This window comes from Plasmodium coatneyi, chromosome 1 (assembly GCF_001680005.1).
Source record: "Plasmodium coatneyi strain Hackeri chromosome 1, complete sequence".
Lineage (NCBI taxonomy): Eukaryota > Apicomplexa > Aconoidasida > Haemosporida > Plasmodiidae > Plasmodium > Plasmodium coatneyi.
The window spans coordinates 495,085-518,230 of NC_033556.1; the positions used below are offsets into that span (position 1 = coordinate 495,085).

The following is a 23,146-nucleotide window of genomic DNA, read 5'->3' on the forward strand; positions in this document are numbered from 1 at the left end:
TTGAGCAGGAAAGATTAGAGGATCGTGGTTTATGGGAGGAAAAATATATATATAGCACTTACATATATATATGTGTGTACTTATGTTAATTCACTCTTATAGACACTTCTATGGAATGAGTTGGCGAGATTCTCCGGAGACATGATGTATAATATTGACCAGGATGGGCAAGAGGATAATGAAATGTGTTCCACGTTGGACAAAGACAAGGAAAAAGAAGAAAAGGAATTATGTAAAATACTATTAAGAATATTCTTCTGGATGGATGGATTAAGGCAACAAGTGCCGGAGGGGAAGGTAGGCAGTACTAGGTACATGAATTGGGTACAAAGGGTAAAAGAGACGGAGGTAAAAAAGGAAGAAGAGGATCTGGAACATTATTATAGATGTTTAATTGGAAAAGTAACCTTAGTAAAAATGTTAGGCAAGCATTGTAAGTTAAAGGAAGTAGCAGACGTAGTTATGAGGGATGTGAGAACTATGAGGGAAAGTAAAGGTCTTCACGGTGGGAATCAACTCTGTAGAAAAGTGGATTTCGGAAGTTTAAAATTGGGGAATAGGTACATGTGGGATCAAATTGAGAAGGGGATAGATGCTTTTAAGAGGACAGACAATTATGGTGTTTTTGGGTTATCGGAAGTAGAACAAGGAAAGAGCAAGTTGCACACAATAAGGGACCAAGTAAAAGAAACTAGCATTTGCCCAAATGGAGAAGACAACCTTGACAAAGACACCTTAGAAAAATTAGAAATAACACTCTACAACGATGAAGACCTGTCCTTAGACGATGACATTGACACGGACAAGGACACTAAAAATTCAGGGAAGGAGTTGGAGGACCTATTGACCAAAGCGAAACAAGCAAAGGAAACAGGGAGGGATGGAAGTACAGATGAAGGATTTCAGAAGATGATGGAAAGTATAGATGATGAGTTAGGAAAAAGGCTTACGGCATCACAGGCAAGAGCACAGGCAACACAAGCACAACCAGTAGGACAACAGGGTAAGTAAAACACAACATTAAAAGAAAAAAAAAAAACAGCAGAAAAAAGTTAGGAAGTAATGAAGCATGTTGGGGGAAGTGTCCAGAGGGGTGCACTTAAAGGGAAGGTTTTGAATGAGGTTTGCACAATGGTGAACCTTATGCCAGAAGGGTATAGTGGAAGAACGAAAAGGAAGAAAAAGAAAAACAGAAAAAAGAAAAAAAAAAAAGAAGAAAAGAAAAAAAGGAAAAGGGAAAAGGAATAAGATGAATGAGGAAAAAAGAAGGAAGGGTGTACCACCATCGTCACCACCCACACTAACACTACGCCAACACACCAACCACTATCCTTTCTTTCTTTTTTTTTTTTTTTTTTTTGTTCCTTCCTTTTGTTTTCCCCCCCTTTTTCTACTTTTGCATTCCCTTAAAAGAGAGGAAGAAGAAAAAGGGGAAAAGGAAGGAATGAACGAAAAAAAAAAAAAAGGAAAGAAAATAAAGGACGAAAGAAAAGGAATGAAAGAATTGATGAAGGAATAAAGGAAGGAGATAAAAAAAAGGGGAGAAGGAAGATACAAAAGAGAAGAATGAAAAGGAAGAAAAAAAAAAAAAGGGGAATGTAGGAGAATGAATCTATACTACTGTCCGTGTCTTAACTTTTTTCTACTTCTACAGTTGATGAAGACTGCAGCAAGTACAAAGATAACCTATGTGAACGTGCAAAGTGCGTAACAGGGAAATGGTTTAAAAACAGAATAAGCGGAGGGTCAAAACAGACTTGGGTAAGTAAACAATACTGTCTATTTTAGTTAATGGCATAAGAAAGAGCAGTATTATCTATACATAATTAAATAGAGAAATAACGACTGCGAGTCCTATATATGTACATTGAGTGTACATATATGTTTTGTTCTTCTTCCTTTTTCTGTGCACAGTGTACTTTCTGGAATACTGACGTCAAGGGGAAACTGAATAAGTTGTCTGAGGCTATGACCGATCGAGCTACGGGAGACGGCGGTATATGCCAAAACATTGCGCAGAGGAAAGGAGATGGTACACAACATCCAGAAGCAAACAGAAAAGCTTGTGAATACATTGTTAAAGGGTTAAAACATATATATAATTCTAAGGAAACTGGGACCCAGGCCCAAAAGAAGAATAACCAACAATTTGATCAAGTTATCGGATGCATCTTTCTAAATGCTTATGCAGATAAGTTGGAAAAGCAGGAAAAATGTAAGCCGGAGACAGGCATAGACCATGCCTTATCTAAGAATGAAGAAATTAAGAAAGGAACTCAATGCGAGAAGGATAGTAACTGTATTGTATGTACAAGGCAAAAAAATTTTGATTGCAAATTGGACGTAGAAGCGGGTCTATGGGATGAAAACGGAAGCAAGGGTTGCATGGAACACAATAATAATATAGAAAAGAAAGTGGAAGAATTACTTGAGAAGAATACCAAAGTACAAAGAACTCTGAAGAGCATATGTAAGCAAAATCTTTTTTTTTTCTCGAACATCCCTACAACCTACATATACCACTGAAACGGGCACACAGTCACTGTCCGGACAAAGTAAGAATAACAACGGAACCAGACCGGACAAAGGGGGTAGACTGGACAAGGGGGGGAAACTGGACACATAAGAATAACAACGGAATCGGACATACGATAATTAACGTACCTATAACCATACGGTACCATTCCATTATCATGCGTAATACAGTTCATATACTTTCTGTCCTCACCCCCACCGTTTTCCCACTTTCTTCTTCTTTTTTTTTCTCCTTCCTCCATAGGCAGAGATTGCAGCAGCAAGAATAAATTATGTGAACGTTTGGAGTGTATAGCACATAATTGGTTCGAGGACAGAATAGGTCCCACCGAAGGAAAACGGGACTGGGTAAGTAAACAATGCTATTCACTTTGGTCAACTTTTTATTTCAGTGAACCGTGTGTCTTATACATGCAACAACGGAAAGGGACAACAATAAATGTTATATATACATATATAAGTATATGTAATCATGTATACATATGTATGTATTCCGTCATTCATTATATGTCCTGTTCTCCTTTTTTCCTTCCTTTTGGTACGCAGTGTTTGTTTTGGGATCCAGATGCCATAAATAGACTGAAGGAGCTGTCTGGAGGAATGACGAAGAAAGACGCAATCATCGATTCTCTTTGCAATAGCGCTAATGGAAAGAACACTACATGGGGTGATACAGAAAAGGAGGCTTGCAAGCTTATTACTGGAGGTTTGAAATACATTTATGAACTTGAAGAGAGTACGAAATTGGTAAACAAGAAGGAAGCAAGGAATAATAGACTAACAGAGCAAACCATGGGCTGTCTATTCCTAAACGCTTTTGCAAATAAATTGATACAGGAGGTTAAACGCCCCTGTAATATCACAGAAAAAGAAATACAAAAAATGTTTGAGGAAGGAAATAAGAACATAAAAACCTGGTGTAAAGAAGGGGAGAATAATTGTGTTACTTGCACAAGGGATAAGGACTATGCAAATTGCACATTAAGCGTGGAGGAGGACCTGCGGGATAAGGGCGCAAGTGGAAATTGCGACATAGGCAAAGAAAGTAACGGAGCTCAGATAGGAGACAAAGTGGAGAAAGTGTTTGAGAAGGGAAAAGCTGGAATCCAAAAGCCGCAAATAGAGAAAGCTCTGACTGCTATAAATACTATAAATAAGATAAATGATACCTTATGTGGTCGTGTAAAATGCGTAACAAAGAAATGGTTTCCAAGCAGAAAGCGCAGTGAATCAACGCCGTCCGACTGGGTATGGGAAACAATATTTTTTTTACCATAGAAAAAGGATGGTTTCCATAGTGGGAATTGTGTCTCTATACATATATATATATATGTTAATAAGAGCGGTGCCCACAAGCTGTGTATGTATACTCACTGAATGAACACATATATGTTCCCTTCTTTCTTTTAGGATGGGAAGAAGGGTGGATATTGGGGCGATTTCGAGAACAGATTGAAGGAATTGTCTGAAGCTATGACCAAGAACGGTGCATCTGATGATAACTTATGCAATAGCATGGATGGTGCCAATAAACAAGCATGTAATCTTATTGTTAGAGGATTAAAACGTATATATGAAATTCCACAGGGGAGTCCCTCGCCTCCGCAGAATGCTGTGGACAACCAAATATTCGAGCGAACTATGTCATGCGTCTTATTAAATGCATACGCAAAGAAGTTGGAAAATTTAGCTGAAGAAAAGTCTTGTTCTGTAAAGGAAGGTATAAACCTTGCCTTTAATAAAAGTAATGACATTAAAGCTATAGTATCCACATGTACCGATAATACATGTGATTTATGCCAGGAGGAAGACTTTAAGAACTGTACAATCGGCAATAATGAAAATCTATGGAATAAGGTAAATGGAATGCTCGACAAGAAGAAAGCTGAAATAGAACAAACTCTAAATAAAATATGTCCCAGCACTGCGGACCTTGGTAGGAGTGACAGAGTGGACCAAGTTCCAGGACCACTACCACCATCACCAATACCAGCACCCCCAGGCGTCCCACCAACAGCGGGAGTGCAACCCCAACCTGGCGCACCAGCAGGACCAAAAGGTCCACAACCAGCTGGGACGAACACAGGTAAGAATACAGCATCTTCTAAGAATACTCCCAAAAATATAGACTGCAACAGGCAGGAACTTGATGGTGATGAAAATTTTGATCTATGGTGGAATACGTGCAATAAGAAAGATCAAAAAAATGGGGATAGGGAGCATGACGATGATAAAAAATACAGCATAGGTAAATGGTCCATAACGGACAAAGGTGCAACAACCACTGTTATTGATGCTACTCCCACTAACATTGCAGGTCCTGATGTTACTGCCCCAAAAGGACAAGATGGTTCTTCCGGTCCAGATTCCTCTGGACCCGGCAGTACAGGACATCAGTCTCCTGGTTCCTCTGGACCAGGTAGTACTGGAACCTGGAAACCTGGATCTTCCGGTCCAGGTTCTACGGGAACGTGGAACCCTGGTTCTTCTGGTTCCGGCTCTACAGGAACCTGGAAACCTGGATCCTCTGGACCAGGTAGTACGGGAACCTGGAATCCAGGTTCTTCTGGTACCGGTTCCACTGGAACGTGGAATCCAGGTTCTTCTGGTACCGGTTCCACTGGAACGTGGAATCCAGGTTCTTCTGGTACCGGCAGTACGGGAAACCAGAACACTGGTAGTCCAAGACCAGGTTCTACCCGTAATCAAGACACCGGTAGTCTCCCACTAGGCAAACCTCAAGGACCACCACAACAAGGTGGTAACAAACCACAAGGACCACCTCCCCCCGGAAAACCACAAGAACCATTATCACCAGCAAGAGCAACAGAAGCAACATCACCATCATCAGCTGGAAGTATTACAACGAAAGGGGGTCACTCAGCGGGGGGTACCGGAGGTACCCGCCGGCTTCCTGTTCCACTCCCAGTCCGTAACCCCATAGATCCTTCTGAATTTACCCCATACCTTCCTACCATTCCTGTCTTCATTGGTATTTCTGCTATGAGTTATCTTCTATGGAAGGTAAGAAAAAAAAAAGAAAAAGAAAAAAAAAGAGAAAATATATTTTCCGCAAAAGAAAAAAAAAAAATATATATATATATTTTCGCAAAAAGGAAAAAAAAAAAAAAAAAAAAAAAGAAAAAGGAAGAAGTCAATGAATAAGTGAATGAGTAAAGGAATGTAAGGTTCCGCATTTTAGGGTGTTTGTGTAGGATTTCGCATTTTAGGGATGTGTGTGTAGGATTTCGCATTTTAGGGATGTGTGTGTAGGATTTCAAGCTTTAGGGTGTGTGTATGTGTAGGATTTCGTATATTAGGGGGTTTGAAGTAGTAATTATTGTTCTTAAAAACAACACACTCACCCTTTCTTAAAAAACATTTCTTCTTTTTTCTTTTCTTTTTTTTTTTTTGCAGTATTTTGCTTTGCCTGGTAAAAGAAGACGTTCTAGAAGGGCTCATCAAGTACGTGGTCCTCCAACATTGGATGAACAACTGCCTGATCATGTGGACGACCAAGCAGATGGTCCACATGAATATACCTTAGTAAAACAACGCAGACAACCAAGATCTGCTCCAACAAAAGCGAAGACACCAAATGAACAGGTTGTTGGTTGTCGTGCTGGTCGTCACCGCATGATTATTGATATTCATTTAGAAGTCTTAGACGAATGTCAAAAGGGGGACTTGCATTCGACGAAAGAAGACTTTTTTGAAATTTTGGTTCAAGAATTTATGGGTTCCGGGTTTAGGGAAGGAAGACTTTGTTCCTATGGAAGATATTCCTAAGGAAGTTATTCGTAAGGAAGATGTTCCAACTTCAAATTCCTGGTTTAGGGAGGAAGACTTTGTTCCCAAGAAAGAAGTTCCTATGGTTAATGTTCCTAAGGAACAGATTTCAATTTCAGATTCCGGGTTTAGGGAGGAAGGCTTTGTTCCAAGGGAACAGGTTCTAAGTTCAGATTGCGGGTTTAGGGAAGAAGGCTTCCTTCCTAAGGAAGATATTCCTAAGGAACAAATTTGTAGGGTTGATGTTCCTGGTTTATGGAAGAAGACTTTGTTTGTATGGAAAATATTCCCAAGGAACAGGTTGGAAGTTCAGATTCCGGGTTTAGGGTTGATGTTCCTAAGGAACAGGTTCCAAGTTCAGATTTCGGGTTCAGGGAAGGAAGACTTTGTTCCTAAGGAATAGGTTCCATGTTCAGATTCCGGGTTTAGAAAGGAAGACTTTCTTCGTAAGGAACGGTTTCCAGGTTCAGATTGCGAGTTTTAGTGTGTAGTAAATATTTTTTTTTTTTCGTATTTTCCTAAGGGGATTATGCTAATGTGTAATCAATATAAGTGGAAGAAAAAATTTTTTTTTCACTTTATTTTGATTTGTTGGGATAATTTTTTTTGTTGACGATCCAAAATATGTTAAATTTTTTTTTGTTATAGGTTTCTTTACCTGCATAAAGTTTTTTAATCTTAATAATTTTTTTTTGTTTTAATAATTTTCTGTTTCCTTCTTCATACTAAGGTTCTAATTATGGACCCATTTGAAAAGGTGCTCCTCCAAATTGTGCGCGAGCGTTCGAGCGAAGGTTCGCGGGGGTGCGCAGCGATTCGCGCCCGCCTCTTATGTTACACATCTTTTAGGTGTGCAGTTCATATAAAAGTACAAATTACACAATGTCTTCACAGAAAGGAAGCTGCGAAGCTGTGTCCCTTTCCTTGTGTGTTTATTCAATTTTAAGTATAATATCAGGCAAAAAAAAAGAACTGCCCTAATATAAATTTGTCACAAAAAAAAAAAATTGCACAAAAAGAAAAAAAATTTCACTAATATAAATTTGTCACACAGAAAAAATTAGCAAAAAAAAAAATTCTCCAAAAAGTTGTCCAAAAAATGCCCTAATTTGTCACAAAAAATTGCCAAAAAAAAAAAAAAATTCGTCCAAAAAAAAAAGAAATGCCCCAATAAATGTGTCACAGAAAAAATTGTCCAAAAAAAAATTGCCATAATAAAAATGTCCGAAAAAAAATTGCAAAAAAGAAAAGATGTCCTCCCAAAGAAAAAAAAAGAAAAATTGCCCTAATATAAAATTTCTCACACAGAAAAAATTGTCCAGAAAAAAGAAAAAAATACCCTAATATAAATTTGTCACAGAAGAAATTGGGAAAATAAGTTGCCAAAAAAAAAAAAAAAAAATGCCCTAATTTAAATTTGTCACACAGAAAAAATTGTCCAAAGCAAAAAAAGAATTGCCCTAATATATAAATTTGTCACAGAGAAAAAATTGCAAAAAAAAAAGAAATTGTCCAAAAAAAAAAAAAAAAATGCCCTAAAATAAATTTGTCAAATAAAAAAAAAGGGAAGGAACCATGTTTTTGTGAGCGTCCGAATTGTTTACACTGGTTGAACTGTACCGCATATATTTTTTTTTTTTTTGCGAACACACACATCGGAAAAAAAAAAGGACAGTGTGTAAATCGCAGATGCAAAGAAATTTTTAATGGACGCTTTATATAAGAATAAAAGGAGTAACTGCATTGTATGAACAAATAAATTTGCGGTGACAAAAATTAATAGGGCAAACAGATCTTTACTGTATACGATGTAAGGTGGAGTGAGGAATCCTTTAAGTTTGAGGAGAAGTACTATGTATTTGAATAATTTCTAATAAAAAATATGGAAGATTGCAGTATAATGCGAACTTAAAGTATAGAATGAGTACAATGTTTTAGGAAAGAAAGAATTACATCCATATGAAAATGTGGATGAATAATATATATGTAGAAATAAAATGCTGAAAATGGAAGAATAGAATAGTATAATGTATGAGTGGAATATATGATTCACCTCATTACCGTTATAATGAACAATCCTAAAATCATGGAACACTATTATAAGTGAATAATATATATGAAAATTTAGTACATGTATACATGTGCTATATTTCATTTAATAAAGAAAAATATCTATTGTAGGGAAAATGAAAAATTAATGTATAGTCACAAATAAATATAAAAGGAGCAGGGGGACGGTCAAGAATACACCCCCAAGAAGACTATGTATCAGAAGTAAGCAGTCTGAAATTGGAGTACTGTAAACCAAAATATTAAGGAAAAAGGGGAAAAATGGAGTTGTCGGTCAGTGAAAGAATAATGTCCGTGTAATGTGTTGTACGCAGCACATTGAGTGAATGTGTACATGCGTAATGTGACGTATATATTGCAATTATTAAATTTTTAGGGTATAATTTCAAATACTCTTCCGTCCGAGTTGGTGTATAATAATTTTAACATAGGATCCAGGAGTTGTAGGTGCTGTGGGAGTAATGGAGCAAGCCATGAAGAACTGAAGAGAGTGTTGACGAATTGTGGAAATTTTAAGATCCGTTTAGATAAAATTATCAATGTTTGGTGTCAAGTATGGAATGTGAGGACAATCCTGAATAAGAAGAATGAATACTGTGATTATTTTTACTATTGGTTAGGGGATATTTGGTTCAACGGATTAAGGGAACAGGGTCCATTTGCTGAAGTGAAAGATAAGGTATATAAGGAATTGCAAGGGAAAATTCCAATGCCGTGGTGTGTAAGCTTATATGAGGATATTCCTAAGGAACATTTTGAACCAATGAAAGCATTGTTCGATTATAATCAGAATTATGGGCATATGGGAAAGAACATAGGAAGTGGTACTAAAACCTATAAGAGAAAATGTAAAAAATGTCTGGAGAATGCTGCAAAGGCCTATGAGCATATGAGGGACTATTGTGCATGTGACAAGGAGGGTGATTCTTGTAAAGAGTTTTATAAAGCATTCCCAGGGGGAAGTATTTCGGAGCTGAAGCAACTTATGACAAAATTAGGTATGACCTCACAGATTCTAGATGGAATAGAGAGCTTGTGTACCCACGCAGCACTGCGCCCTGAGCTCGGTGAAAGGTCTGAGGAGGAAGGTCTACAAGGTGTAAAGGGTGAACCAGGTCCAGCAGTTGTAACTGAGGCAAGGACAGAGGAAACTGTAGAAGCTCCACAAGCACAATCTCTAATAAGTAACAAATGTATAATCAAAATTATTATTAAAAAAATGAAGGAAAAAGAAAGAATGTGAAACACATAAGAGGATCAGAAGAAGGGACATATATGGAAAGGGGGAAGCTACACCCACAGGGTGTGTACACGCATAAACAAACATACATTCTAATATTGCCATCACCACCACCACCACTGTTCATGAATATATATACATAAAAAAATACTCACGTTTCCCCCTTTTTCCTGCCCTCCCCTTCTTCCCTTTAACTACCTCTTAGATAAGGAAATCGAAGGACGAACTTCCACGGAAGTCCCAGAGAGTGGTCAAGCTCGCGATGGCAGAAGTATTTCGCAACCTTCCCCCGCGAAACCCGACTCTTCCGGCTTCGGTAACACAAGACCGAGCAACACGTATCATAAACTTACAGAGCAGGCTCCTGCAGAACAGCGTCCTGGTGGTGCTTCCAGTTCGGACACTGATGCAGCTAGGGGGTCCGATGCAAGTCAATTACAAAGTGTGGATAATAGTCTAGATGGTGCTCGTTCCATCCCTACCGTCCCAATTGTTGCCTCTGCCACGACTGTAGTGGCAGGTTTAGTTTCCATTGCCCTTCTCTTATATAAGGTACATATAACATTAGAATAGTATACACACACATATGTCCATCATAATATTTTTTAAAAGGGGAAAAAAAAAAAAAAAAATATATATTCATCATTTCTGTTGTTCAAAGAATGAATGTCCAATGTACACGATAAATGTACACGGGCGATGCATACATTCTTCCTTCCCTTTCCTTTTCTTCTTTTTTTCTTTTCAGTATTCTTCCATATTCTCTCGGAAAAATAATTCCTCCCTTAAAAGAAGAGAAAGAAGAAGAAGAGGAAGATCCATTGAACGCAACATTGATATGAAAACGGACGACGACGATTCTACCGACTACTCCACCGAATATGCAACAACAGAAACTTCAACAACAAATTCAACTTCAGAAGGGGACTCCACATTAGACGACTCAACATACGATTCCACAGAAAATTCAATAATGGAGGATTCTAACACGGAATACTCTGCTCCATATACTACTACCACACGACCATCATCCACTGCAGGAAGAAGGACCAATACAACAGGAGGTCGTCGAAGAAATATACGTTATCATCCGAGGTAATATTCATCCGTCCTTAAAACTGTAAGTGGAATCTAATGTATCGCACACCCTAGGGAGCATGTAACATGGAATGTAATGTGTCGCACATAATATAAGTGGCTGCATAGTTCATACAGTGTAAAGGACAAAGTTGCATTTCATTTTTATTTTTCATTCTTTATTTTTTTTTTTTTTTAATAATATGAATTAATTCAATTCAATTAAATTCAATTTTCTTTTTTCTCTTCTTTCTTTTCCTTTCCACCTCTGTTCTTTTTTCATTATTTATCTATTTTTAGAAAAAAAAGAAAGAGAAAAAAGGGAAAAAATTATGAAGGTTAAAAAAATTATTGAAATAAAAAAAATTATGAAGATAAAAATTTATAACAAAAAAAAAGTTTAATGAACATATATTTTGGATCTTTAATAAAGAAGAAATTTACCAAAAAAATCATTTAGGTGAGAAAATTTTACTGACAGGAGTTGATTACACATTCGAATGAACACATTAGTGCAATACGAAAAAAAAGAAGGAAAAGGAGAAAATAAAAAAAAAAAAAGAGGAGAGAGAAAAAAAAAAAAAAAAAAAAGGAACAAAGGGAACGAAGAATAAGCCATTGTACCCTTGTACACTATATATGAGCTTTTAGCGGTTATTTATGCCCTCCTTCCGAAGGAAAACATTACACATACAACGGTGTTACATTCCACAATGTGTGTTACATTACATACGTTGATAACTAATATTCCTGCCCCTGTTTCCTGGTCTTCTACCATTATTTGTTCGTCCTCTGGATGTTGGCCCATCATATATGGTGGAATTGTCTTCGGTTGAAGCTACGCTTGAAGCTATTGTTGAATAATCTGTTCCATATTCGGTAGCAGAATCCTCTGATAAGGTGTTCAATTCATTTCTGATGATGGATCTTTTTTTTCTGCTTCTACTGTTGCTTCCACCAAAACTGTTACGTAACCCAGAGAATAAATTCGTATACTAAGAATGGAAAGGAAGTGAGGGGGTGGGAATTTGTATATATATGTAGGGTGCAGTCTTATTTATGTCTATTTATGTGTATTTTTATGTGTATTTCTTGTACTTTTAAAAAAAAAAAAGAAAAATTAGTAAAATGCTATTATTTACACTTCTACATATAGTGGTCATAATTATTTTTAAATTACAATTGTCCATTATAATTACCATTGTAATTATAAGTGTAATTACGTATACATACCTTATATAAAAGGAACATAACGGCAGGTAATCCTATTGCAGCAATTCCACCAGCAGCAGACACAGCAGCAGGTGCAACAGTACTGCTAGCAGAACCATAATCATAATCACTAAAAGAACCACTACTACCAGCTTGATTTGGATTGGGATTTGGTTTGGGTTTTGGTGGTGGTGTACATTCCAGTATTTCCAGGTCTTTTTCTTCGTACCCTCCCTGTCCTCTGGGCTTCGGTTCTTTGTACTTTTTCCACTTAGTGTTAAAGTCGGAACAATACGGTTCAGTGTCCTTCCCTTCACAATCTGTGCGAATAGCGTTATAAGCATCAGCACGTTCCTTTAAGTAAGTGTGATATGCTGCATTGCATTTGGTCCCACGTTGCTCCCGCTGTTCCTTTATAGCTCCGTAGTTATTATAATACTCATATGCTAATTTTCTCTGCTTGAATTCGCCCTCACTAATATTGTCGTATATAATTTTACACCTTTCTTCATTCGCCTTTTTACGGTACTCCTCATAGATTTTTCTCATGAGGGCCAATACTGTGCTACTATCTATATTTTTCCATAATATGTCTCCTAACCAATAGTAAAAGAAAGTGCATGGCTTATCCCCCCTATCGCCTGTACCTTGCCACGCATGTGCGAAACATTGTGCATGAGCTATCTCCTGCATATGACCCCCCAACTCCGTATGTCCATGCAGTGCAGTCTTCACTGCTTCCGTGGCACTATAACCACAAGTATCAAATACCTCCCTGAATTCATTATAGTATGAAGAATTTGAAGGTAACTTACTCAATTCCTCATCCTACAAATAGTTAAATGGGTAAAATGTTAAAGAAGAGTTAAAATGCGTATACATCTTATGGTATGTGTATGATACTGTACATATATATATATAAGTAGCATATATACACATGTATATATATGTCTATGTATTTATGGTAAGGAGCACATTTAACCCCAAGTACTGTTCCTGTCGATGATGGTGTCATTGTTTATGTGTGCATATTTCCATGTATATGTAATAAATTTAAGTTTAAATTGTTCCTTATATATTCATATATATTTCATGAACACACACATGTAAAAATTTTTGCTCGTTCCGTGCTGGTTATGAATATGGTATTTTTACTTTTTTAAGCAATAAACATATTCCTTAATTTGTGAATAGTAGTAATATCACAACATACACATGTACGGTAATCATTACATGTATATAATTGAGGTAAGAATATGAACGGGCGTACGAATGAACGAACAAACAAAGAATAAAAAAAATAATGGATCGAAGGAATAAAACCCTTCGTGTTCAATCTGTGTATCTATGTATTATATTTTTGTGCACATTTTGTGTACATTGTGCATGTTTGTTCATTTGGAGCATTCCATTATTATGTACACTTCTCTATTATTATGTATATAAGCACAACTTTTTTCTATTTGACGTAAATTTTCACATGTACTACATGCCTTTTTTGCCTTATTGTTATGCTTAAAGGGGAGAGTTAATTGAAAATTATTAATACGCATATTGCATAATTCAAACAAAAAAAGAAGGAGCACTCTTTCCTCTAAATGTGTACATTCATTTATATTCAGTAAAAAAAATATGCACAAATATTATAGAATTACCAAAGTAAAAGAGAAAGAAAGAAGTCAAAAAAAAAAAAAAAAGAAAAGAAAAGAAATGTCAAATTAATAAAAATTTATTTATGTATGCACTTTATTCCACACACACACAGTACAGTACACTGCACTCCATTTCAAAGTGTATATATAATTATTATTATTATTCGTACAACATTTTACTACTACACTGTGTATCTTGTTTCCCCACTTATTCTTTCCTTCATTGGCACAATTTCGGCTTAACAAACAAAAATTTTAAATAGCTTTTATTAATGTTCCCTTCCCCCTTCATTTCTCTCCCCTTTCCCTTAAATATATAATAAATAATTCACTTACATTAGATACACACATCCCCCTAGTTCAAATTATCATCTTTCCTTATATCCTAATATATTCCTGAAGACCATGCTTCTCTCTCTTTCTCTTTTCTATTGAAAATTCAGGACGATGAGGATCTTCTTTCATCCTTTTATTTCCACGTGTATTACGCTGATATATATACATGGTTCTACGTGTGCACCTTCATATTCAGTTATACTGTTCTTCATTGTTAGGCAGGGTTTAGGGTTCAAGGTTTAGGGTTCAGATTTTAACGTGGAAATTTTAAGGTTCAGGGTTAACGTATCAGGGTTGAGGGTTTATGATTTAGGGTTTAGCGCTAAGGTTTGAGTAATTAGGGTTCAGGGTTGAGTGTTTAGGGTTGAAGGTTTAGGGTTCAGGTTTCAGGGTTCAGGGTTTAGTGTTTAGGGTTCAGTCTTCAGGGTTTAGGATTCAGGGTTCAGTCTTAAGAACTTAGGGTTCAGTCTTCAGGACTTAGGGTTCAGCGATTAGGGTTTATGGCTTAGGATTTTGAGTTTGTGGTTCAGGGTTTAGGATTCAGCTTTTAAGCTGTAGGTTTTAGCGTTTAGTCTATGAGGTTCAGGGTTTAGGCTTCAGGGTTTAGGGTTTAGGTTTTAGCGTCCAGGATTTAGGGTTTAGAGTTTAAGGCTTTAGGGATTAGGATTGATGTTTTAGGATTAAGGTTTTAGGATTTAGTTTTTAGAGTCCAGGTTTCAGGGTTTAGTGTTTAGCGTCGAGGGTTTAGTGTTTAGCGTCGAGGGTTTAGCGTTTACGGTTCAGGCTTCAGGGTTTATGGTTCCGGTTTTAAGATTTATGGAATTGTGTTTAGGGTTCGGGGCTTAGTGTTCAGATTTTCAGGGTTTAGCGTTCGGGTTTAGGGTTGAATGTGTAGGCTTTTAGGTTTTAAGCTGTAAGCTTTAGTGTTTAGTCTATGAGGTTCAGGGTTTATGCTTTAGGGTTTAGGGTTTAGGGTTCAGGGTTCAGTGTTTAGGTTTTAGGATTCAGGGTTTAGGGTTTAGGATTCAGTGCTTAGGGTTTAGGGTTCAGGGTTAAGGGTTCAGAGTTTAGCGTTTCGGAGTTTAGTGTTAGGTTTTAGGGTTTTAGTTTCATTGTTTAGCTTTTCAGGGTTCAGTTTTAGGATTTAGGATTTATGGTTGTGGATTTAGTTTTTCAAGATTCAGTGTTAGGATTTAGGATTGAGGTTTTAGCGTTTTAGTGTTTAGGGTTTAGGTTTTAGGGTATGTGTGTATGATTTCACATTTTAGGATGTGTGTGTGTAGGTTTAGGGTTTTAGGGTTTAGGGTTCAGGGTTTAGGGTTCAGGGTTTAGGGTGTGTTTGTTTAGGATTTCGCATTTTAGGGTGTATGTAGGACGATTTCACATTTTAGGGGGGTTGTGTGTAGGATTTCGCACATAGGGTAATGTTCCGGTTTTAGGGTTTCGGATTTCGCATTTTAAGGGGTGTGTGTATAAAATTTTGGGATTTTAGGGAGTGTGGCTGTAGGATTTTGCATTTAAGGGTGTGTTTGTGTATAGGATTTGACACTTTACGTGTATTTTTTATCCATTCGTTTGCGAATGTTTTATTTTTTTTTTTTTTCTTAAAGGATGCCGTGCGCACATATGTGTCGCTGCGCTTGGTGGCGGGCGGACAATAAGGTTTCACAAACTGGGTGGATTGGAATGGTTTGATTGGAATGGGTAGACTGCAACGAGTCGACTCCAACGGGTTGGTTAAGAGAGCAAAACTACACGTTAAAAAACATCATATAAATGAAAAGGGGGAAGCACATGCAGAGGTTGTCGAGGGCGCCGCCAAAAAGTTCCAGGAGGCAGAGGGACAATCCTAGGAGGAGCGTGTGCAGGTAATTTTCCACGTAGTAGAGGGACACGAGCGATACGAAGAAGCAGGTCAGGGTGCCGTGCAGCTGCAGGGGGGAACGAATCGGTGAAGCAATGACGCAGTGAAGCAACACGGTGAGTAGCCCACGGAACTGCCAAGCCACTTAGCAGATGCACCCGCTGGGATAACGCGGAAACCACTCAGCTCGATTTCTCCCTCTCTTACCGTTTTCTTCTTGTAAATGGAGTACGCGGGGAACTGCGTGCCCACGATCGCCGCCATAGGGTCGGAAAAAAAGATGGGCGTCAACACGTAGAGCGGAAGTTTGAAAAAGAAAAAAAGTGACACGACTGTGTTGTAAACAATAATTCCTTTGTCTCGGTAGACACCAAATCTGTGGATAGGTGAACAGGTGAATGGGCAAATAGGTGAATATGTGAACAGGTTAATGAGGCGATGGGCCACATCTGAGGGGATGAAAAACTCCCGCGGGGAAATCGCGCAGGGACATACCTGAATGGACAGATAAAGCAGCGCAGGATAGACGTGGCAGCTATTAAATAAATGAACAGGACACAGTAGCTTCCCTGCCCGCTGTTGGTAGCATGGTTCACTTGAGGCGACCTTCTATTACCGTTTATGCTAATGTCGAAGAGGAGGATTATTAGCCCGCATAACATATGAGCTAACTTTCTGAAAAGGAGGGGGGAAGCGAAAGGATGTATCATATGAGCGGTCAGACTCATCACACCAGTGCAACTGCACCAGTGGATGCAGCAACAACCATGCATGGAAACGTTCGTCCTTCCAACCTTGCGTAAAACTTGGGGATTTTCTCCCATCGGTCGAGCACCGTCACTAAGACCGCCACCACAAGGAACAGGATGGTGCAATTCATTTTGCGCGTTCTGTCATTCACATGTGGGGGTCGGAAGAAAGCGAAATGGGGGCCGCGTCAAAGGGAGTCTTATAAATGGGTATTCCCTTTTTTGCTATCACATGGTGGGCCCCCTTTTTTGGCTTCTTATTCGCCCCTTCCTTCTATTCATTTTCTTCACCCAGGGGAGAGCATTACTTCCTGCTCGAAGTGGCATAATCTGCAGCTGATAGAACCTTCTCTGTAGATGTATTTTGAAAAGAATGGAATCAAAAAGGGGTGGCTCTAAATTTTTAAAAAAAACATCTATAGAGGTGATGAAGCGGCATGCAGAGAAAAAAAAAAAAAAAAAAAAAAAAAATGAAACGTCGCGTATATCTATATGGTGATGTATACAAGGGCTTTGTGCACTAACATGAGTAATTTTTTTTTTTTTTTTTTTTTTTTCCCTTCTCTTGTACGAAGCATTCATGGCTATACCCCCTGTTGCCCCTTTGCACAGAGGAGATCACTAACCGTCAGCAACGTAACGACCCCGTAATAATAGGCACACATGGATTTTTTTTTTTTTTTCTACCCCTTGAAGAATTCATCCGGGGGAGAGCAAACCTTAGTGGACCTCGCATGCACCACGTGTCTCCGTGAGTATGCCGCCCCCACCTGGACGAATTGTTGAAGGGGAGGGCAACCAAACCGATGCGACTGGGAAAAAGCAACTAACTGGAAGGGCAGCTGAGTTAATCCACCGCAACCATGGCGCACAGCGATGATTCGCAAAACGAAAGGGAAGAAGCCAATTACAACACCATCCTGTATGAACAGAACTTGAAGGACGAAATAGACTACTACGGGGAAGACCTACCTCACATAAACTTTTACTTGAAATTCCAACGGAAAAACTTTTTGCAGGAGTTCCTCCAGGAGGTGATGATGCTGCCAAGTGGGGTCAGATCGGATGGGGCTGAGGCGGGGCAGAGGAAAGAGGAGACGGCCATCCTGGTGGAGGAAAGCAAGGAAACTGCTACCCTAGGGGAAGGAAACGCCAGCGATAATGCAGTCGCACGGGATGCAGAACTGGACGTGTTGAATGACGGAGGGTTCTACGTGGAAGACGACTCCGGGGGGGAGGAACCACCCTACGATAAACCGCTTTCAGAGCAGCCTCATTTTGTACCCACCCCAGAACATCCCTGCGAAGACGCCAACCTGAGGGATGTCTTTCTAAAGCTCACCCAGGGGAATACCACCTGCAGTGACAACGCGGAACTAACCCACCTAAACGAAAGCGATGAAGCCATAAAACACATAAATGAGGTTTTCCAAAAAAATAAGGATAAATTCCTGTTCAGCGTGGAGCGGCAAATCGAAAACAATGAAGAGCTCATCTTACAAGAGTATTGCTTCCTTTGTAATAAAAAAAAAAAATTAAACAAACCCCTGTGTGCAGTCAACATATACGTATGCTACGATTGCAAAGTGCAGGACAGTAATTTTAAAATGATATCCCTGAGCAAGTTGGTGCGGAAATATTGCCTTAACAACTATGACCTGTCGAAATACGAAAAACATCTAGCTCTGTTGTGTACAAAGAACCCACGTGGGTACTCCAAGCAAATGAAGCTATACTTTGTTTTTCAAATAAAAGAAATTGCTATACGGAAGCATGGGTCTTTGGAAAATGTGAAACAGATGTATACCTCCAAAGTGCTAAAGTCATTTAGAAGTGCACAGGGAACTCCTCAGTCGTCGAAGAAACGGAAGGAGCTGCACAAGATGGTTAAACCTAAGAGCATTTACAGCAAGAAGGTTAAAAAGGCGGAGGACGAAAAAATAATTTGCGATAACAGTCAACACGAGTTTGACTCACCAACGTGTACTAACGTGGAGGATTCCCTCTACGTGAAAAAGTGTAGGAAGTGCGCCTACCAGGTGGAGTACATGCAGTTCTGAGGGGGCGCAACAACGTGATCAACGACGTGGACAAATTTAACTGCTTACACATGGAAGTATTAACATATCCCCCTGTTGAAGTAGCCCCCTTCCCCAGGGGTCCTCATATCGGGGCGCAAATAAATAAAATAAAATAAAAGGTGAACTTCACACGGAAGACCAAATTACACAGTGGCAGAAAAGTTCATCCCCCTGTTTAACTCCCACCAGATGGTGCCGCTACTCCACGCAACATTCGAATTCACTCCAGATGGTCTTCTTCACATCGCAGTCTAGTCAAAAAATCTTTTTATGTTGTCCGAGGGCTCCTCCTTCAAGTTGTAAACGAAGGTGTACCAGTCGATTATCCCTGAAGAGGAAAAAAAAAAAAAAAAAAAAATAGCTAAATGACCCTATTTGATGGTGCCTAACCTTTTGCTCATTTATACGTAACAAGACAAAGTCAACATTGTTCAATCTTGCGAACCATCTGACGGGGCCCACTCATGAATTCGGCTTATAAACTGATCCTTCGTTAGCTCGGGAAGGTCACTAAAGGAGGAAAAGACGCATTCTATAAGGGGAAGTAAATGGGAAAAAGGCATGTGTGTGGGTAACTAAATGGAAATGCTCTCAGGGATCCCCCAATTGGCAGATATACAAACGCCCAGTTGAGAAACTCTTCCCACTTTGGCATGAGCTCCAAATATTTCCTCCTTTTCCATTGCCCTCTTCACTTACGCATTGCATCGTTCGAGATGGGTTGCTCACTCACGTACTCGTTAATAATTTTTAAATTTATTATAGCTCCTGTGCTGGTGCCTGCGTTGGTGCCGGCGTTCATGCCTTTGTTTTTGTTTTTGCTTTTGAGGAACTCGCTAATTTTTCGGCAGCTCTCTACATAAACGATGGGGGAGACTGCCATAGGGGAGGGGAAACGGGTCAGACATATAGGATGGGTGAAACGGGGGTAAGGCGAGACGTAAGTGACACGTGCGGAAGGTAACCACTTCGGAGTAGCCTCCCCCCGCGGGACCTACCCGGGATGCTGATCGAGCCCTGGTTCTTTATCTGCCCAGAGTTGATGGTGAGGGGCCACTCGAATTCAGCCTGCCTCAAAAAATTCTTAAAAGCTTCGAAATTTAAGCTATCGTTTTTAGGAAGGAATAATTTCTCCCACTTTTTTGGGGGGCGATTTTTTCTGAGCTCTATAAACTCGTTGTTGTGTGAAATTACGTGCCCTAATAGTTCTTGGTCAGACAGCCGCCCAAAAATCTGCGCAAAAAATGGGTGAGGTGTGCTCGGTGTGAGGGCAGAAAAAAGGATGACTACACACCGGCGCTGCTTGAAATAATTCCCCATGCACTGGATCGAACAGGTGAAGCCACTCTTTTTCTCTGATTTACCTTTACTATATCAAAAACCAGAAATGCAGACGCACGCGGAGCAGGAACACGCTGCTGCCTACCCCGCCTCAACGTAAGGAGCCTCTTCTTTATGTAGAGCGAATTGCTTTTCCGGTTTGTCTCTAGCGTGGTGCTGTGCGAACTCCTATTTAGTGTGTAACAATTTTGTGCGTGTTTACTTTCGCTAGTTATTAACAGCGTATGTAGCATAAGTGTGAGGAATAAAATGGGAAGGAGTATCTTCGTTGCAGACATTTCTGAATGGCAGTGTGTGGTTCGGTCTGCTCTGGTGCATCCTACTCAACTGCTCCGTGTTGTAGCACTTCCCCGTTATAGCCCGCCCCTAAAATCCTCGTTCACCTCCTTGCCATGCAGTTGCTTCTCCCACCATGAGGTGTGCTCAAAAATGGAACTTAAACAAGCGCATAGTCGACTGTATGGCTCACAATGGAAGGAAGCAAAAAGGGTTCGCTCGGTAGCGAAAGAAACTATACAGGGGGTGGTACAGAGGAGCATCTTTTTTTTTTTTTTTTTTTCTTCCAAAATGGCCATCAAGATGGGAAAGCACGATAGTAGTGCTAGTAATTCGTGCGTGCGCATTACACAGCAAAGGAAAAAAAAAAAAAAATTTCACGCTCCTTTTTTAACCTTATAATGAACGGAGAAGTTTCCCCCCAACACGTCACTACAAATTGGAGTAACCACACCATGGGGTGCTACGAGACGATTCTGCCAAATGTGCAACACTAAGAGGTGAGAAAAAAAAAAAAAAAGTGCTACCGCCAAGCCGTTCGGGTGAATATTTAAAGACGATTTTTCAATGGGAAGAGCTTTCTTTTTTAAGTTCCGTTTTCCTTTTAATTTTGAAGCTAAGTATCAATTTGAGGAAGCCGTGGAGGCACGATCAGCCGGGTTGGAAGCAGCACCATGACGCCACACCTGCATGAATGCGTGCGCCTCACCTTTGGCACTTCCCTTTTGAGCGCTTAATTAAAAAATTTTAAATGACTTATATAAGTTTAGTACATATATACTACGAGATGGAACAGCGGGGTGTAGTTAAAAAAAAAAAAAGGAGAAAAAAGAGCAGTTAAATGGGAGCAGGTAGGAAAAAACTGTTATGCGAATATACACACTGCGCATGCGTATGAACCAATGCTCTTGGGCGAAGAGTTGCAAAAGCAGCGGGGAACTCACACAGACGGTGAGCCGCCACATGTGCGCACATAATATTTCTGACTTTCTTTCCGCAAGGAGGGTTGTGCGGTGGGGTTGTCTATATCATTGCTTTTCCTGCACATTTATATATTTCCCTGGTGAAGGCAGTGCTTGGAGACAAGCGCTTCTCATTCATCTGCCCTTTCGCTTATCAGCGACCTTCTTAACCTTCTTGTTATCAGTTGTAGTCTTCTTTGCATCCTTGGTTGTTGATTTTTTCTTTTCCTTTTTAACCTTCTTTACCTTTTTCTCCTGTTTCTTCTTTTCCTTCAATACTTGTCGAACACATTTCTGCTCCTCAAAAAGGAAAGCTCTCATGATTCTTTCCCGAATGCACTTGGCGCATATGGAGCCTCCATAGGCCCTGGAAACTTTTCTGTCCTTTTTCCTGGCTCGGTGGTTGTCAGCTGGTCGCAGGGCCTTAACCTAAATGATGGAAAAAAAAAAAAGAAAAATGATAATTCTCTGTTGCTAATATTCAAGAGGGAAATTACACCCTTACATGAACAGCCAGCAAACATCCATTCCTTGTGGATGTCCTTCACGACGTAACGAACAAGCTGTTGCGCGAAACAACATAAAATGCTCAATCATGGTGTGCAAGAAAAAAAAAAAAAAAAAAAAAAAAAAAAAAATATGAACTGTTCAGGTAAAAAAGGACACAACTAGCCAAACGGGTAACACTTCACGAACAAGCAAAAACACTAACTAACGCGTGAAGTATACATAAACAGGTGCGTGGAGAAATGGCGCGAAATGGCGAAGCACGTGTTTCTCTCGTTAGCCTCAAATTTAGAGGAAAAACTCGATATGCATATGTATCCATGTGCATGTATATATGCCCCATCCACTTTGGCATTCTCCTTCCACCCCTCTCTCCGGAGCTGACTCCCGTGTCAGCCACTTCGCTTTTTCCCTCGTTGTACTTACCCCCTGAATGGCCGTTTTGCAGTCGGCACATTTTGGCTTTCCGGCTTTCTTCTTTACTACATGGATAGTTAACTTGCCCCCGGGCGTCCTTATGGGCCTCACTTTGTTCGACTTGGTGTTGTAGTGATTGTGTTTACGATAATGAACTCGTTGCGCCATTTTGAAAATAAAGAGGAGGATGGGATACAAGTTAATAAAAGGGCGGGATCCCGAAAAATGTTGCGTGAACAGGGGAAAATCTTCTCCCTAACTCGTACGGCAAAGGAGTTACGTAAGTATGCGCGTATATATTTATATGATTTCCCGCGCGACTGTTTCACTGTAGGATGGCGGACGAGCCGAACTCGTAAAACTGAATGCAAGGAGATAGTTAATGAAAATGGCGATGGCTAAGGTTGCTAACGCGCGTGAACGTAAATACAAACTGCGAAATGCGCCTAACGCTTAATCTTATCGTGTGATTGAATGTACGGATGAAAATAAGCATCACGTCAGTTGTTACCTCTTTTTTTTTTTTTTTTTTATGTTACCAAAAAAGAAAAAAAATAAATAATTTCCTTTACTCGCAGCTGTGCATAAAAGGTCATAAACGTGATTGATAAAATTTTTTTTTATTCAAATTGGCGAATTAAAAAAAAAAAAAAAAGGAAACGTACACGTAAATTTACGTACAATAATGAGGCTTGGTTCTGCCGCAGGTGACCCTAAATAATAATAAAGTGAGTATTTTCGCGCATTGCATTTATTTGTGGATACCGTATGAGCGGCGCTTCGCTTCCATCACGGCTACCGAAAACTCACGTGGGGAACCTACCTCTCCCCAAATGGGTGTTATATTTCCATCTACAGGTGCTGACGTGCCAAGTGACGGTACCCCTGCACTTATCGCAATGTTGGAGGGACGTATATATATACTTAAGGAAGGGGTGGAGGACGAAATTATTGCCGCTCCAAATATGCGGCATACGTGGTGGGCAAATGCACGTTTTCGTTTTATATGCATATGTTTTGCCCCCTTGTTGTGGTTAC

The 23,146-nt window shown here is 39.4% G+C and overlaps 6 protein-coding genes across 6 annotated transcripts; 2 read left to right on the forward strand and 4 right to left on the reverse strand.

Annotated features, from left to right (window-relative positions):
* Positions 1 to 144: 144 nt before the first annotated feature.
* On the forward strand, positions 145 to 6,727 carry PCOAH_00001030 (SICA antigen; the record flags this gene model as incomplete). Its single annotated transcript, XM_020056920.1, has 9 exons — positions 145 to 1,003; positions 1,655 to 1,761; positions 1,915 to 2,470; positions 2,780 to 2,883; positions 3,082 to 3,783; positions 3,946 to 5,434; positions 5,480 to 5,559; positions 5,953 to 6,081; positions 6,203 to 6,727. The coding sequence occupies 9 exons, from the start codon at positions 145 to 147 to the stop codon at positions 6,725 to 6,727; spliced, it is 4,551 nt and encodes a 1,516-aa protein (XP_019912599.1).
* A 4,709-nt stretch (positions 6,728 to 11,436) lies between these two features.
* Positions 11,437 to 12,938, reverse strand: PCOAH_00001040 (CYIR protein; the record flags this gene model as incomplete). Its single annotated transcript, XM_020056921.1, has 3 exons — positions 11,437 to 11,706; positions 11,945 to 12,751; positions 12,906 to 12,938. 3 exons carry the CDS (start codon positions 12,936 to 12,938, stop codon positions 11,437 to 11,439), a joined length of 1,110 nt encoding a protein of 369 aa, XP_019912414.1.
* Positions 12,939 to 15,662: 2,724 nt separating this feature from the next.
* Positions 15,663 to 16,655, reverse strand: PCOAH_00001050 (Phosphatidate cytidylyltransferase; the record flags this gene model as incomplete). Its single annotated transcript, XM_020056922.1, has 4 exons — positions 15,663 to 15,842; positions 15,983 to 16,151; positions 16,271 to 16,450; positions 16,570 to 16,655. 4 exons carry the CDS (start codon positions 16,653 to 16,655, stop codon positions 15,663 to 15,665), a joined length of 615 nt encoding a protein of 204 aa, XP_019912386.1.
* A 732-nt stretch (positions 16,656 to 17,387) lies between these two features.
* PCOAH_00001060 (DNA repair protein) lies at positions 17,388 to 18,584 on the forward strand (the record flags this gene model as incomplete). Its single annotated transcript, XM_020056923.1, has 1 exon — positions 17,388 to 18,584. The coding sequence occupies one exon, from the start codon at positions 17,388 to 17,390 to the stop codon at positions 18,582 to 18,584; it is 1,197 nt and encodes a 398-aa protein (XP_019912520.1).
* Positions 18,585 to 18,856: 272 nt separating this feature from the next.
* Positions 18,857 to 20,224, reverse strand: PCOAH_00001070 (Uncharacterized protein; the record flags this gene model as incomplete). Its single annotated transcript, XM_020056924.1, has 5 exons — positions 18,857 to 18,933; positions 19,051 to 19,137; positions 19,305 to 19,481; positions 19,604 to 19,838; positions 19,970 to 20,224. The coding sequence occupies 5 exons, from the start codon at positions 20,222 to 20,224 to the stop codon at positions 18,857 to 18,859; spliced, it is 831 nt and encodes a 276-aa protein (XP_019912436.1).
* Positions 20,225 to 21,290: 1,066 nt separating this feature from the next.
* Positions 21,291 to 22,677, reverse strand: PCOAH_00001080 (60S ribosomal protein L34-A; the record flags this gene model as incomplete). Its single annotated transcript, XM_020056925.1, has 2 exons — positions 21,291 to 21,613; positions 22,118 to 22,677. The coding sequence occupies 2 exons, from the start codon at positions 22,274 to 22,276 to the stop codon at positions 21,320 to 21,322; spliced, it is 453 nt and encodes a 150-aa protein (XP_019912529.1).
* Positions 22,678 to 23,146: the final 469 nt, after the last annotated feature.